General features: G+C 38.1%; 1 protein-coding gene across 2 annotated transcripts in view; it reads right to left on the bottom strand.

Moving 5' to 3' along the window:
* LOC129757008 (F-box/LRR-repeat protein 7) overlaps nucleotides 1-14,971 on the bottom strand; it is a 165,110-nt gene that overhangs the window by 9,050 nt on the left and 141,089 nt on the right. For both annotated transcript variants that reach the window (XM_055754096.1, XM_055754097.1), the window contains exon 4: nucleotides 3,263-4,202. In XM_055754096.1, coding sequence (XP_055610071.1) covers nucleotides 3,263-4,182 — 920 coding nt within the window. In that variant the 5' untranslated portion in view covers nucleotides 4,183-4,202. The remainder of the gene's footprint in view (nucleotides 1-3,262; nucleotides 4,203-14,971) is intronic.

The raw sequence follows: 14,971 nt of genomic DNA, 5'->3' as shown, positions 1-14,971 counted from the left end.
CTCTCGAAACGTCGAAGTTGAAGTGCTCAGAAAAACGGTTGAATGTTTTCATTACACCGATGATAGCGCTATTAGCTCCATAATTGTTCGAACGAATGGGAACATACAATCGAAGATCTTGATTTCTAAGTCCACGGGGTCGCACACTTAGAGGAATGGCTTCTAGGAGCGTGGGGCAGTCAATTCGCGATGTCAAGAGATCGGCGACGAAGGAAGCTCGTGTAGCGTTTCGGCGGGCTTGAAGAGTGTCAATGTCTATGAGACGGCATCGATGTTCATAGCTTGGCAAGTGAAACGGGTCTTGCCAAGGCAGGTGTCTAAGGGCGAATCGCAGGAAGCGCCGCTGTATAGCCTCGATCCGTTCGGCCCCATTCTGGTAGTAGGGACACCAAACAGCTGATGCATATTCAAGGATAGAGCGAACAATACTGCATGCAATACAAACTTTTCAGGCAATATACATCCTTGAAGTCCTTGGACACTCGAAATAAGAATCCAAGACTTCTCGAGGCTTTGTCGACAACGTAGTTTGTGTGTGTCCTGTATTCCAGCTTCCGGTATAGAATTACACCCAGATCATTGATGTGTTCTACGCGTGCGATTGGCTCATCTCCGAGGAAGTACTCAGCAAAAAAAGGCTGCCGCTTTCTCGAAAAGCTGATGACTGCACATTTACTGCGATTCAAAGGCAGGCAGTTTATATCACACCAGTGTGCGAAGAGGTTAAATTGATTTTGTAGGAAATCAATATCGTTCTGGCCGTTGATGTTGTAAAATAGTTTTAGGTCATCAGCATAACATAGCTTTGGGCCGTCGAGGAGTGAGAGCGCATCGTTGAAGTAGATTAAGAAGATAATCGGCCCTAAATGGCTTCCCTGAGGCACACCAGAAGAAGCAGAGAATTGTCTGGAGAAAGAGTCATCCGTGCGAACTGTTAATTTACGTCCTGATAGGTAGCTCCGGAACCAATCAAGAAGAGTTCCACAGAAACCCAGGCGTTCGAGCTTTCCAATGGCAATATCGTGGTTGACTTTGTCGAATGCCGCAGACAAATCGGTGTAAATAGCGTCGGTTTGAGACTTCGCAGCAAAACTTTCATGCACGTAAGAAGTAAACGTCAGAAGGTTAGTTGTCGTGGAGCGCTTGGGAAAGAATCCGTGTTGATCGTCGGAAAAAATATTCTTACAGGACAAGAAAATCGGATCCAAGACCACCAATTCGAATAGTTTGGCTACTGCGCATAATGCCGAGATTCCCCGGTAGTTGTTGACATCTCTCCTGTTACTTTTTTATACACCGGAAACATGTAAGCCTCCTTCCATAGTGAGGGGAAGATGGCTCTGTCAAGCGAAGCTTGGAAAATAAGCCTCACAGGAGTCAGCAAAACAGGCATGAAACGTTTGATAAAAGTAGCAGGTATTCCGTCCGGACCCGTAGAGAAGGAATTTTTGAGCTTAGCTGCTGCTTTTGAGATGACTGCATCCTCAACCACAATGTTGTTTATAGAGAAGCCCAGTGGCGCAATATTCCTGACTGCACTATCCAGATGTTCAGGGGATGTCGATGCTGTATTATAGATAGAATTTTTCGGCAAAGAGATCACAGATTCCAGAAACATTTGGTTTGGCAGACCAGGTTCGTTCCGCTGACTTTTAAAATGTTTCCAGAACGATTTAGGTCTGGACTTGAGATCACGCTGAACTCGAGCTAGATAGTTTTGGTGACTTTTTTGTAAACAGAATTTAGTCTACGATAAATGTCCTTAGTATAGGAGGATCTTGATTTGTTAAAACTTCTAAGGGCACATCTCTTTGCCGTCTTTAGTCGTCGAAGTTCAGTCGTGAACCAAGGAGTCCGTATATTCTTTTCAGTAGTATGTTTTGGCACGTGACGATCGATAACGTAACTCAAGATGTGCGAGAAGGTTTCGGCCGCAGCGTTGAAGACCCCTTTTATCGTTCGCTTGTCAAAATTTTACACCTAAAATCAATTACCTGTGCTGTAAAACTCCCATGTGTAATTTTTTATTACAATCCGGTAATCAAGACAATATCGCAAAAACATTAATCAGTTGTTGCTCTGTTGAAATCAATACTAATGTTATGAAATCGTTTGGTACATCTTTGTACCTGAAAATAATCACATTTTCGTAGATGACGGAAAGAATTAAAGAAACATAAGCTATCAAAGAACGAATGTGCTCGCTCGGCTTAAATCCCGAGTCGATGGGTGGGGTTAGAGAAACAAGAGATATCAATAGCGGGAAAGATCACATGCGGGATATACATTGTGTTTTCGATAGAAGGTCCAGCAGTTGATCGGCATAGCTCGATTGCTCGGGTTCGCCGGTTTCATCACGTTCACCGTGGTGGAATTGGCTAACGCGCCGTTGTACTGAAGCGGAGATTGCAGGTTCAAGTCCTGTCGGTGAGCCGTTGTATCTTTTTCGAAAAACTCATGATATTTACGGCTTATGTTCTTTCGTTCTTTGATAGCTTATGTTTCTTTAATTCTTTCCGTCATCTACGAAAATGTGATTAATCAGTTGATATGGACGACCCCTTTCGTCGACCCCTGACCCAAAATTTGATACCTGGAATCGATTGTTCGTCTCTCAAAACACTCATGTGCAAATGTTCATCACAATCCTGTGTACCTCATGTCCTAATAAACATCCACTACTTTAACTCCTATTCAGAAGGAGTCTCAACGAAGGTCCATGGAGTTCAACAGTGTCAACGCAGTCGAATTGCGACACAAGTTGACAAAGTTTGATATTGAACTACTGTTCACTAGCTCTAACAATCAACTGAAATCCATCTTAGGGTCGACTAAAGATCCAGTGGAGCTCCTTCATAGATCTGGTGTGTGCGGAGTCAGTTGTTCCGACTGTGATAAGGTGTACATTGGACAAACCAAAAGAAAATTTATTCATAGATTCGAGGAACACATGGCTATAGCTAGATCTGACTCAAAGAAGAAAACACTTCCTTCAAAGAATCCTAGATCTGCAGTAGCTTTACACATGTCTGAATCTGGTCATTCTATTGATCGAGGAAATGTCTCGCTGATCCGGTCTTTGAATAAGGAAGTAAGGTAGTAAGTTGCTATCGAAATACTGGTATATGAACTTTTCCTTTACCATGGTTGAATTAAAAGGAATCTTTCGATTGCTTTGATTCAACATCCATGCCACATTCTCGAAAAATCCAGAATGCAAAACTTAAAGTTTATTCAAAACGTCTAAAAAGCGTAAACCTACCTTCCATCAACGAAATCTGTAGTCTGGTTTCGCAGCTGCTGGGCTAGCCGTGAACTCCTCCCGTGATATGCTGGGGACCCGCGTATTCGATCTATCAGGTACCTATCTGAGCCGCTGGTTTCTGGGCTCGAAGCCCTCCTTAGCAGGTTCGGCGAGCTGGAATCCAGACAGTCGTTGTGACTCGATGACGCCTTGGAGGAGTTGTGCGAGTTTATGGTGGTCACTCCAGCCGCTGCATGGCAAAAGTTGTAGATTGCATCGATGTTTTCGTTCTCCAAGAAGTAGCGTTCGGTGTTGTTACTGCTGCTGGATTGGTTCCGGGTTAGGCTGGACGGCGTGTTGGCATTTCTTCGGATGGCACCTTGAATGTAGAGTGAGTCCATTTTTTCCTCGAGGAAGTATCTGTCTGCTTCAGACAGCGAAGTCAGTGGTTGTCCATCGGGTTGATAGTTGACTGCGTTCCGTTGAATGTCCATGATAACCGGTGTCAGTCTTTGTTGTTGGTGATGTTGATAGGTGTTGGTGAGTAGTGTATCTATCGGGGTGTAGGTTCTAGGTCGTAACGGCCGATATTCGCCCCTTCTACTAACCGTTGGGGGTGGTATCGTGCGAAGGAAGGAAGCACTCTGATCTAACGATGAGGGAGGATTTCGAGAAGTGTGGTTGCCATTTTCCAGAGATTTGACACTGTTCCGTCCGTTTGTGGAGGGTCGATTTTCCACCAGACTCGTCTCAGCGGTGTAAATGTCCGATTCGATTCCTAGGATTGGCGTTTTTCGAGACATTTGGTATGCCTGCGGGTCCAGTGGACTGGAACTCAACGGGTGATGGTACTGGATGGCATCCATGGATGGAGTGTTCCTTCCCAGGGATGCCAGCGGGCACTCGACCGGAGCACCTCGTCGCGGTTGATGCGACATTTTGAATCAGTAGATGTTATCTGAGGGAGAAAGTAGAAAACACAATTTTATGAGTAAAATTATTTTCATTTCACTACCAACATTTTCCAATGTTGAGTTGCTTTAAAATTTCCAAGCAGGCGTATAGAAATGTATGGCTATGTGGTTTATAATAAGTTTTAAAATGAATTTATAGATATATAAATGCATTATATGGAAACATTTATTATATCATTCTTGAAAGCTGAAATAGTTTTTGATTTTACAAACATCTCTTTGTTCAAATAATCTTACTTTGCTTAAAAATTGTCATTGGAATTAATGTAAGCTTAAATGTAACTTGCGCGCTTCCGCGAGCGTTGTTTTCAAATGTTATCTTTGACATTGCTGCCATACTCTCTGAGCATGTGGTGGTCGGTGAACGATGTTCTTTGTCGATCAAGGAATGCACGGCGGTCATTATTCTTGTGCCCTCTGGAACCGTTTTCAGACTCTTCTGTTCCAACGATCCTTCCGATAAACGGAAAGATATCGAGATACGTTGTACGGAGAAAAAAAAGCGTGCTGTTACCATTTTTCGCTTCTTCCTCAATGCAATGCAATGCTTGGCTGGTAGAGAAGCTTTATCACGGCGCGTACCGCTCAAAGCTAAAAAGTACACTGTTTTATTATATGAAAATATCAGATATTCACAATCAGAGATCTCACGGGATCCAACGAAAAAAAAGAAGGGAAAAACAATTGCCATCGGTAGTTGATGGATGGGTCCCAATCGGCCCATTGGCTCAACTTCGTCATCGTCATCTTCGCGCTCAGTTAGCAAGACTTACATTTTAGCTCCCAAGTGTTTAATCTGGGCAGTACAGAACTTCGATCGACGTCCATGGTTGATTTACAACCGTGAGAAGGAATTTCTCTGTCGCCACAAAACGGCAGCGAAGGGGAACAAAACTTAAATCTAAATAACGCTGTAATTTGTATATCCGCGGTCATTCATATGAATTATCAGATTGAAAAAGGACCATTCTTGGCGTATCGCCATGGTACCGTAAGTAAGTGAGTAAGTAGTAGGTATCGTTCCGCCCCGTGCGGTTGCTGGTGTCGGCCTAATGGCCAACTGCCGTTCGACAAACGGCGCGATCATCTTTGTATCATGTTTTGAAACAGTTCCTTGCTACTGGCTGGGGGCGTCCTGATACTTTATAGGTGAATTTTCCGGTCTCGTTACTAATCCTAGATTGATTTTTTTAAATGTGCGTTGGACAATAGTTTACACAATAGTTGGTTCTAAGTCAAAATTCTGGCCATAGAAAGAAAAACAATCACTTAATCTTTCCTTAGTAAAAATAACTTAGAATCAAATTTTAAGAATTTCCCTTCCCTTAAAACATATTTCATTGAACTAAATCATAAGTTTTTTGGGCGAATTTGAGAATTGTAATAGAAAGCTCTTAAGACCGTACATCCATTTTGTTTTCTTTCTTATTGAATTCTACACCCAAAATAATTTTCACTTAAAAAGTAAGTGACATCTGTAGTGAATTCTTGCCATACGTAATTTCATTTGAATTTTAAGTGATGGGTCAAGTGAATTCAGTTAAGTGACCGGTCAAGTGAATTACGCTATGACGTTCGAGTGAAATTTATCTGAATTTCAAAGTAAGTTTCAAGTTAATTATCTCTCGCGTTTTTAAATAAAAGAACATTTATAGAACACCACTTCGATTTCAAATACTTACATTACACTTTCGCCATAAATTTATTGATTGGAAAATTCCATCGTAATCCCAAGGCAGATCGGTTACTGCGGATAGTGCGACTTCTAAATCTTCCCTGCTGCAAACCAGAAAATCTGTCCAGTCCAATCCACAAGCTAAACATGATAACACCTTTAAAAAACTTTTTCTTACATCACGTTTAACACAAACTACCGCCAAAATCGCCTAGTAAAGAATTGGGAAAATCCAAATCCAGCATAAGCTTTAAACGCTGCTCTTTAGAATTTGCCATTTTGAACTTTGAAAATAAACACAATTACAACCCGACATTCACTTGAAATTCAAGTGATGGTGAAGTGAATATTTTTTCTCACTTCAAATTCAAGTGACCACTGAAGTGAATGTGGATGAATTCACTTAAAATTCAAGTGACTGCCAAGTGAAATGTATATGGCGCACTTGAATGGAAGAAAATAACTGGATCCTTGTTTTTAAGTTAAAAAATTGAATACATTCATATCGAATCGTCTCAACTAGACAATTTTTTTCCGAAAAGTTTTTCCAAAAAAATGTGGGGATGAATAAACCAACTGGTTTGAAATCCAAAAAAAAAACGATTATCAGAAAATTTATATATGTACATTTCCAACATGACATTGTAATATTTATTATGTCGGAAACTACAAAAAAAAATTCTGAAGCCTTCCACACACAAACGCCACGATAATTTTCTTTGGGCAGTCAGCAGAAAAGCCATCCCTTCTGCACACCGACTTAAAAAGGTTCTTCTTCGTTCACGGGCGTTATACAATTGAAGAAGAAATCAGTTCACTCGTTTCCTCAAGGTACCCAAAATCCAAATTTTACCGTCCAATCGTTTTTAAAACGTGAAACATTCTCAATAAAACAGATATTTTTCGTTTTTTCATTATTCTGGAGCTCTGAAAATTTGCTGCCAGAAAAAAACATGTCTGATCTTTTCGACCACAGCCTACTCTTGCGGAATCTTTAAATTTTAATAATTAATCAAAAAACACCATGAAAGATTTACGCAAAATTCACCAAAATTGGCCAATGGGGGGAAAAGGATGTGTGAGACAAATTTCTTCCTCGAATGTTGAAAATGGTCCATATATACTTTTTCTGATTAGCCCTAATAACTGAACTGGTGCCTTGAAACGCTTAAAGTTTTGATTTTTCTCCTTCAAAAATCACCCTAGGGCAGTGGTCGGCAACCTTTTGAGTCAGAAGAGCCAAAAATTTCAAATTTTCAAAATTTCAGAGCTTTAAAGAGCCACAATAAAGATTCATTGTTTCTAAATTTAAAAAAAAAACAGAATATATGGGTGATAAATGAACAAAACTTTTTAGAAAATAACTTTGAAATCATTAGAGTTTTTTCTTGGATATTGGATATTTTTTTTAAAATCTGTTTCTGATTATCTCTGAGTACATGAATTCTCTTCTGGATCGTCAACTCTTCTAACATGGTTGGATTTTATATCTATTTTAATCAGAAATATCGGATCAAGAAAACTTAAAATCAATATCAAGATTGAATGAATACTTTACATGATGTTAAAGTGAAAGAGTTAAACATATCAACATAAGCAGAATATTTCTAATTTCTTTGGCAATGAAAAGTTTTTAAAATATCAATGTAAAAGGAAATAAAATTTCTAAAAATTATTCAGCTTGTTGTTGACATTTTCCCAGATTTAGCTAATCCTACTCAAAATCCAGAAGTATGAGTTTAAATTCAACTGAAATTAATGTAGCTCAAAATTTTAATCTTCAAAAAATATGTTTCTGAATCAGAAGTTCTGATAACTGGTTTTCAGATTTTTTCCATACATCAAGGCCGGGCAAATCTGGGCATAAGGTTTCTAAATTTTAAACTCAAAATCAGGTAATTTCCGGGCAAATCCAGCCAAAGTATTGGTATTTTCCATATAAAACCAAGAGAAAAGCTGAAAAATAATCACACAAAAAAACAAAAAAACCTTTTCCTTCAGTAATCGGATCGGACCGGGCATTTTCCAATTTTTTCTCTCAAATTCGGGCAAGCCCGATTGAAACAGGGAAAATCTGGAATGCTTATGAGGTATCTATATTCTGATACATTAAAATTATAGTTTTCAATTCAGATAGAAAAGATTGGATTGAGGTAGTTTTTCTAAAATTTTTATGTTGTTGTCCGTCAAAGTTTCAAATAGTTGTCAAAATGGTTGATAAATTCAAAATCGATTTTGGAAGTATTAACTGAACATTTTTCATACAGGGCAAAAGAGTGCTTGCGAGTGCTTAAAATATAACACTTGATGAGGGTTACATTGTTTAAAAACAAAACAGAGGTTATCTAAAAAAACTACTTGAAAATAAACTTTGGTTTTTCTGTTAGCTACAGCTCAACTTTTGTGTTCGATTGATTCCAAAGTATACCCGTGTTTTGAAAATTAATAATATGATTTTAGTTTTTGTTGTTTGAAAACAATAGTTATTTTCGCTTGTTCGTACATTAAGATTTTCTTCATGACCTCAAAAATCCGTGTGATAGGTCACAAGACTCATTTATCGATTTAGCAGAAATTTTTAAATATTTTATTCTAAAATAGCGCAGTGAGCTAAAGAGCCGCAGCTTGCCGAGCTATGCCCTAAGGGGACCAACGGAAATTAGGGAAATCAAAATTTTAATTGTGATGAAAAATGACTGCAAAATCATTATACGAGTTCTAGTGTTATCTAAGAAAAAAATAATTTCGGTCTAAAACGACTTTCGGATAGCGACGTTTTTTTGGCAAACCGGTGGCTTTATTGCAAATGTTTCAGTTTTGCCATATTAAATGAATGACAAACGACATGTACACTATTTTAATGTTTATAAGTTTTATTTGTTGTGGCATCTCAAACATAATTTTTCACTGGGGTGGTACAGTCACTTTTCAATAAAGTAGTGGTTCTAAAAAAATAGTTAAAACCAAAACCAATAGAAAAGTAATATAAAAATTAAAAGAAAAATTAGAAAATGATAAAAAGGGAAAAATGAAAGAAATAACAAAAATAACAAAAAAAAATAAAATAAATGGCAAACATTTTTTTAGCGTTAATCAGCTGTCCCGATGTGCTTTGCTACACCTTGTAAAGTTTATGGAAATTTTAAAAATTAATTAAACTTTTATTTGTTAGTGCATTATTTTATGTTTAAATTTCAATGTAGAAAAATCAATTCTTTGGAATGAAACCTGCAACTCCAGTTACGAATTGCAATACGAAGAAGATAAATTCGAATTGTCTTAAATATTTTTTTCTCTCCTCAAAAACTGATCTAAAATTGGTTTGCGAATCATTACTTTCTATCTGAAACACAAACTCTGTATTTTTGATTCATAAGTTCCTGAATTCAGCAAAAAATTTATCCCGTTTTCGAATATCATCCCTTACCTTATTTGTTTTTTTGTATGATTAACTCTATAGATATGCAACAAAAATGTATGGGGCCCACGTCTTCTCCTGCTATTTCACTCAAAAGAAGAAAGCGGGGTTTCAAATAATCATAGAAGAGTGCTCGTACCCAAATAATAATCTGCCAAATTTGTTTTTGTTTGTTCGAATATTTTTTGAGTCATGCAATAATAGTGTGTGAGCTCAACTTTCCCCTTCCTAACTCTTCACTGACAGGAGGGGAGGGTACCTAGTAATCATTGGAAAAATATTCGTTTTCGAATACAATCCCTTACAAAATTCGGTGCCTTTCGATTGATTTCGAAAATCTGCGAGTGGCCCTTGTCCTCTTTCTATCTCCTCACTGGGATCAGGGGGGGGGGGGGGGGTCTCAAATGACCATAGAGTCTTATCCCGTATCCAAATTTCCTCCATGGCAAATTTAGTTTCATTAGCTAGATTATTTCTCCAGTTATGCAAAACATTGTATTGTAGCCACCCCCCATTTCTGTTTCCTCAATGGAATGTGAGAAGCACCTCAAATAGTTTTGGGAACATTTTGCATGCCAAAATGATTTTTATCGCTTGATTAGTTATCGAGTTATGCAAAAAAAAAATGTATGGGTGTCCCCTATCCTCTCAATGGAAGTAGGCAGGGGTCCCCAACGATCATATAACCTTTTCTCATACCAAAATACCCACCCTTGCCAAATTCGGTCTCATTTGTCTCGACTAATTCTTTTTTTTTTTTTAATCTGTATGGGAGCCCTCTGCCCACAATCTTTTCACTTGAAGAATTGAGGGGTCTTTAACTCTCTTGAAATGTTTAATTCACTCAATATGTGTTAAGGTCTCAAAATTTATATTCACATTCACGAAAATTCAAAACTCTTTCAAAAAATTCTTTCCTTTTTTTTTAAATATAATTTCTATCACTATTTAATCAATATCGAATATTTAAAAATGTGTTTTCCGACATGAATTTCCTGATAAGAGGTAGATAAAATTATTTCCATCAACATTTTCTTTTGTATTCAAGTTAAAGTGTTGAAACGAAATCAATGATAAAATCCAGCTGGGGAATGTGGGATGGGCTTTTTTATCATTTCACTCACCATCGCCTTCCGCAAGATAGGTGCCTGGATTTAACCAATATACTAACCAGCAGCAGCGGTTGAAATGAAGTAAAACTGATGAAATAAGAGTTAACTTGACTGGTGGTAATTTCATACAAATTGATATTAAAACTAGCAGGTTAACGATTTGATTAGTCACTATCAATAATCCTGGCAATTAAAATCAAATTATCATCTCATTTGATGAAAGCTACTGAAGTGGATTCGAAACCTAAAGATGCTTGCTTATTTACAGATTTTCTTAATCTTTAATTTATTTAACTCAGCTCATCAATCAAAACCCAATTATGGCAACAGTTTTGAAAAGTTACCAACCGGAAAAGGTTGAATTTTCTGATCAGATCTCCATATCCATTTTCCAGGGTTGCAATCTGCAACAACATGGAAAGCAAGTTTAACTGCCGCAAGCAAACAATATGCACCATGTATTCTAATCACCCTTAATCTAAAGTTTGTTGAACGAAACTTTGGCTTCATAATCCCGAGGGGGTAAAAACATGAGAGAATACATCCTACCTCAACCCAACGACACGACGTGATATAAATCAAACCACGCTGAAGCCACACATTTGGGCTCTCCCCGTTCTTTGGGTGTCTTTCTTGATAGGTACACCTGAGCTGTCCACCGTTCGTCACACCACCAATAATCATATAATATCTGGGTAATTATAATAATATGTCCTGTTTTATGTTCCTCTCTCGGTACTTGCTTGATTTTGCTCCACACTTGTTAGAATTTATGTGTGAGATGGCAGTGAAACGATACCATGTATGTAGTTTCTCGAAACGATCAAAGCAGATGCAAAAATGCAACGTTGATCGATGCGTTTCTGGCATGTTCGAGTATGTGTGCGAATCTTGGACCCCCTCTTTGAGGACTCATTGAATCAGTGCAGCACCCCCAACCTCCACGACATTTTGTTTGTTGGAAAAATGTTGCTTACGCTACCCTGTTCAAAGGTTTTCAAACAGCAGATGATAGCCAAGGGGCAGATGCTGCACAGCAAAATGATAACGGATTTATTCCAAGACGTCAAACAGTTCCATGAAAATTTAAAACTTTATCGAAAACACACATTATGTAACTGCGATGAAATATATAGGGGAGAGTGGGGTATCGTGGGCCATGGGGAAACTTGGGCCACTTTTAATATTTCAGATGTGTGTTGACTGTTGAGATAAAAATCTCAAACCAACTGTCATCGTCGTCGCTATGAGTGAGCATATATTTCTATACGTTGTTTACTGAAATACGCATCATATGCTTCTTTTATTAATCAAGCTGAAAAAAGCTAGAAAAATTTACTTACATAATAAAAAAAAACACCCGCTATAACATCGATTGGGAACCTAAAGTGCATAACAAAAATACGCTCATACGCTTATGATCTTAGTTTTATCATGATCTTTCACGTGGAAAAGGAACTTTTGATGAAACATCAATATGTCACACAAACGCAACCAATTTGCAAATCATAGCTTGTGGGGAATCGTGGGCCACGCATCTTGAACCACCTATATTTTTATGTTTTTATACACATTCAGAACTTAAAATACGTTTTTCCTATCTGTAAAGTTTTCTTATGCCAAATGAAGAGTTATGAAAAATATTTTGTCCATCCTATATAAAAATTTTGCCAAAACGATCGCGAGCCAGGTTTTGGAATCTATGCGATCATACACAGCTCTCTTTTTTATTTCATCATCTGAAATTGCTTTAAAATAACGGAATAAATTAGGAAATCACAGTTTTGGGTCAACTCATTAACTTTGCATGTTATTTGGTCAATTTGGATTTGGTGGCCCACGATTCCCCACCATTTTTCAAAATCCAAAAAATATTGCTTTTTTTCAAACAGTCAGAATTCGGGGAAAATAACTTATCAAAAATAAAAAAAAATACCTTATGATACCTTGAAAATGTAGAAAACCATACCATTTTTTATTTACATTTTATCTTTTATAATAAAGAAGTTATGGAACAACGAAAAAAAGTGGCCCATGATTCCCCACTCTCCCATAAAATTATGTGTATAGCACCAAACCGAATAGCGACAGTTTTACTAGCGACACTTTTTACTAACGAGATTTCTGTCATTCGCCGGTTTGTTCATTTTTTTAGTCCATTATGCTATTTCAATGTTATACACAAACATTGTTTTCATTATTTACTGTGCATTTTCCTTAGGCAATAATCGCGTGCTTCATGTCACCTAGGAAACTGGCGATGCGTCGTTATGATTTTCAACGTCGCGACGTATGCGACGAGTCGCTAGTAGGCAAAGATGCTCTGCTATGATTACACTAGTTATCAGCATTTTTGAACTAAGTAAACTGAAGATCATTTTTAATATAAAATCGGGTGCTGAATCCGAAAATGATATTCAAAACAATTTTAGTAGAACAGTTTTTAAGTTATGCTGTAAATATTAAATTTTAGAAAAAGAAAAAAAGGAGTATTTCAAATATTTCGGATAGCCTAACTTTAAATTGAACTCTGTATTTTGCATATTGAAGTTGAATGATCATGCATCGGAACTTCATTATTCTGTTTGATTAATTGTATTAATGATATTTGTGAATTTATGATAAAAAATGCTGAAAAACGAAATTTTTTTGGGATTTTTTTCATCGGTGTTTTAAGACTCGATGGTAACATTTTAATAATCTTATTCTCTATGGACCTAAAATGTCAATTTATAACAAAAATTTCAAGTGGTTGTGAAGTTATGATTACTTTACTACAACAGAATTGTTTCAATTTTTAAATGACTTTACGAACCACAGTGTACGGTAGACCGCAGTAACTATGCTGAATACTGTGGTTCGTTAATTTTTTTTTAAGTCAAACATTACTGTTGGAGTTAAGTAAACAAAACTTTTACAAATTTTAACCGATTTTAATAAATAACCAATAGAAATTTATTGTTTAAACTGAAATTTAGGGTCCATAGAAATTAAGATTTCAAATGTCAAATCGTCAATAAAAACAAAATTTTCATAAAAAAAGGATTTTTCGATGCACAACAGCAATTTGCAAAAATCGTTCAAAAATGAAAGCGTACCAATCGAAAATAATGTACCAATTTTTAACATGTTTGGAGTGGTTTGTTAGCATAATAACAAGAAAACCTAGTTTTGGACATAAGCAATTTTCCGACAAATTTTTCGTATTATTTCGACAATTTTGTTGCGTTTTGTCGTTTGTATAACACGATTTATATCTTCCTGATTATTGTTCTGGTAACAATTCATCTATAAACCAAACCAATCTTTTAATTCTGCAGCTTAAAACTCAAAAACTATTATAGAAAAAGGGTCTGATTAATGTGTAGAAAATAGATAATCGAGAAGGTAATATTATTTATTTTATTTTCATAGTATTCCGTCTCACGACATAACTCGACGAACATAGTTCGAAAAACTCACTCGGTCCATGGCAACCGTACTCCAATTTCTCGGACATCCCGAATTCGCCAGATCACGCTCCACTTGGTCTAACCATCTCGCTCGTTGCGCCCCTGCTCGTCTCGTTCCTACCGGATTCGTAGCGAACACCTGTTTTGCAGTCGTCCGGCATTCTCGCGACATGACCTGCCCAGCATATCCGGCCAGCCTTCACCACCTTCTGGATACTGGGTTCGCCGTAGAGTCACGCGAGCTCGTGGTTCATCCTTCGCGTCTACACTCCGTTCTCCTGTACGCCGCCAAAGATGGTTCTTAACACTCGTCGTTCGAATACTCCGAGTGTACGCAGGTTCTCCTCGAGCAATATCCATGTCTCGTGCCCGTAGAGGATAACCGGTCTAATGAGCGTGGTGTACAAATTACACTTTGTGCGGCGGCTAAGTCTTCTCAACCGCAGTTGCTTGTGGGGTCCATAATAGCTACGACTTCCGCTGATCATTCACCGCCGGATCTCACGGCTGGTGTCGTTGTCTGCGGTTACCAGTGAGCCGAGATAGACAAAGTCTTCGACTATCTCAGTCCGACGCTGTCGATCGTGACCTTGTTATTACTGGACAAGCGAGTTCGATCGGTCTCGGATCCGCAAGACAGCATGAACTTCGTCTTGGACGTATTAATTATCAACCCAATCCTTCCTGCTTCGTGTTTCAGTTTGCGGTAGATCTCATCCACCACCGCAGTTGATCTGCCGACTATATCAAAGTCGTCAGCAAAGCAGATAAGTTGACTGGATCTGTTGAAAATCCTGCCCCGCATTTCGCCCACCGCTCGTCGAATAACACCTTCTAGCGCCACGTTGAACATCATGCAGGATAGACCATCACCTTGTCGAAGCCCCCTGTGCGATTCGAATGAACTCGACAATTCGTTCGAAATCCGCACACAGCACTGCGTTCCATCCATCGTGGCCTTGATCAGTCTGATCAGCTTCCCGGAAAAGCCGTTCTCGTCCATGATTTTCCATAGCTCGTTACGGTCGATCGTGTCGTATGCGGCTTTGAAGTCGATGAATAGATGGTGCGTAGGGACTTGGTGTTCGCTGCATTT

The sequence above is a fragment of the Uranotaenia lowii genome, chromosome 3, assembly GCF_029784155.1.
Source record: "Uranotaenia lowii strain MFRU-FL chromosome 3, ASM2978415v1, whole genome shotgun sequence".
Taxonomy (NCBI): domain Eukaryota; kingdom Metazoa; phylum Arthropoda; class Insecta; order Diptera; family Culicidae; genus Uranotaenia; species Uranotaenia lowii.
Note: the sequence above shows the minus strand (reverse complement) of the source record. Positions and strands in the feature narration are given on the sequence as shown.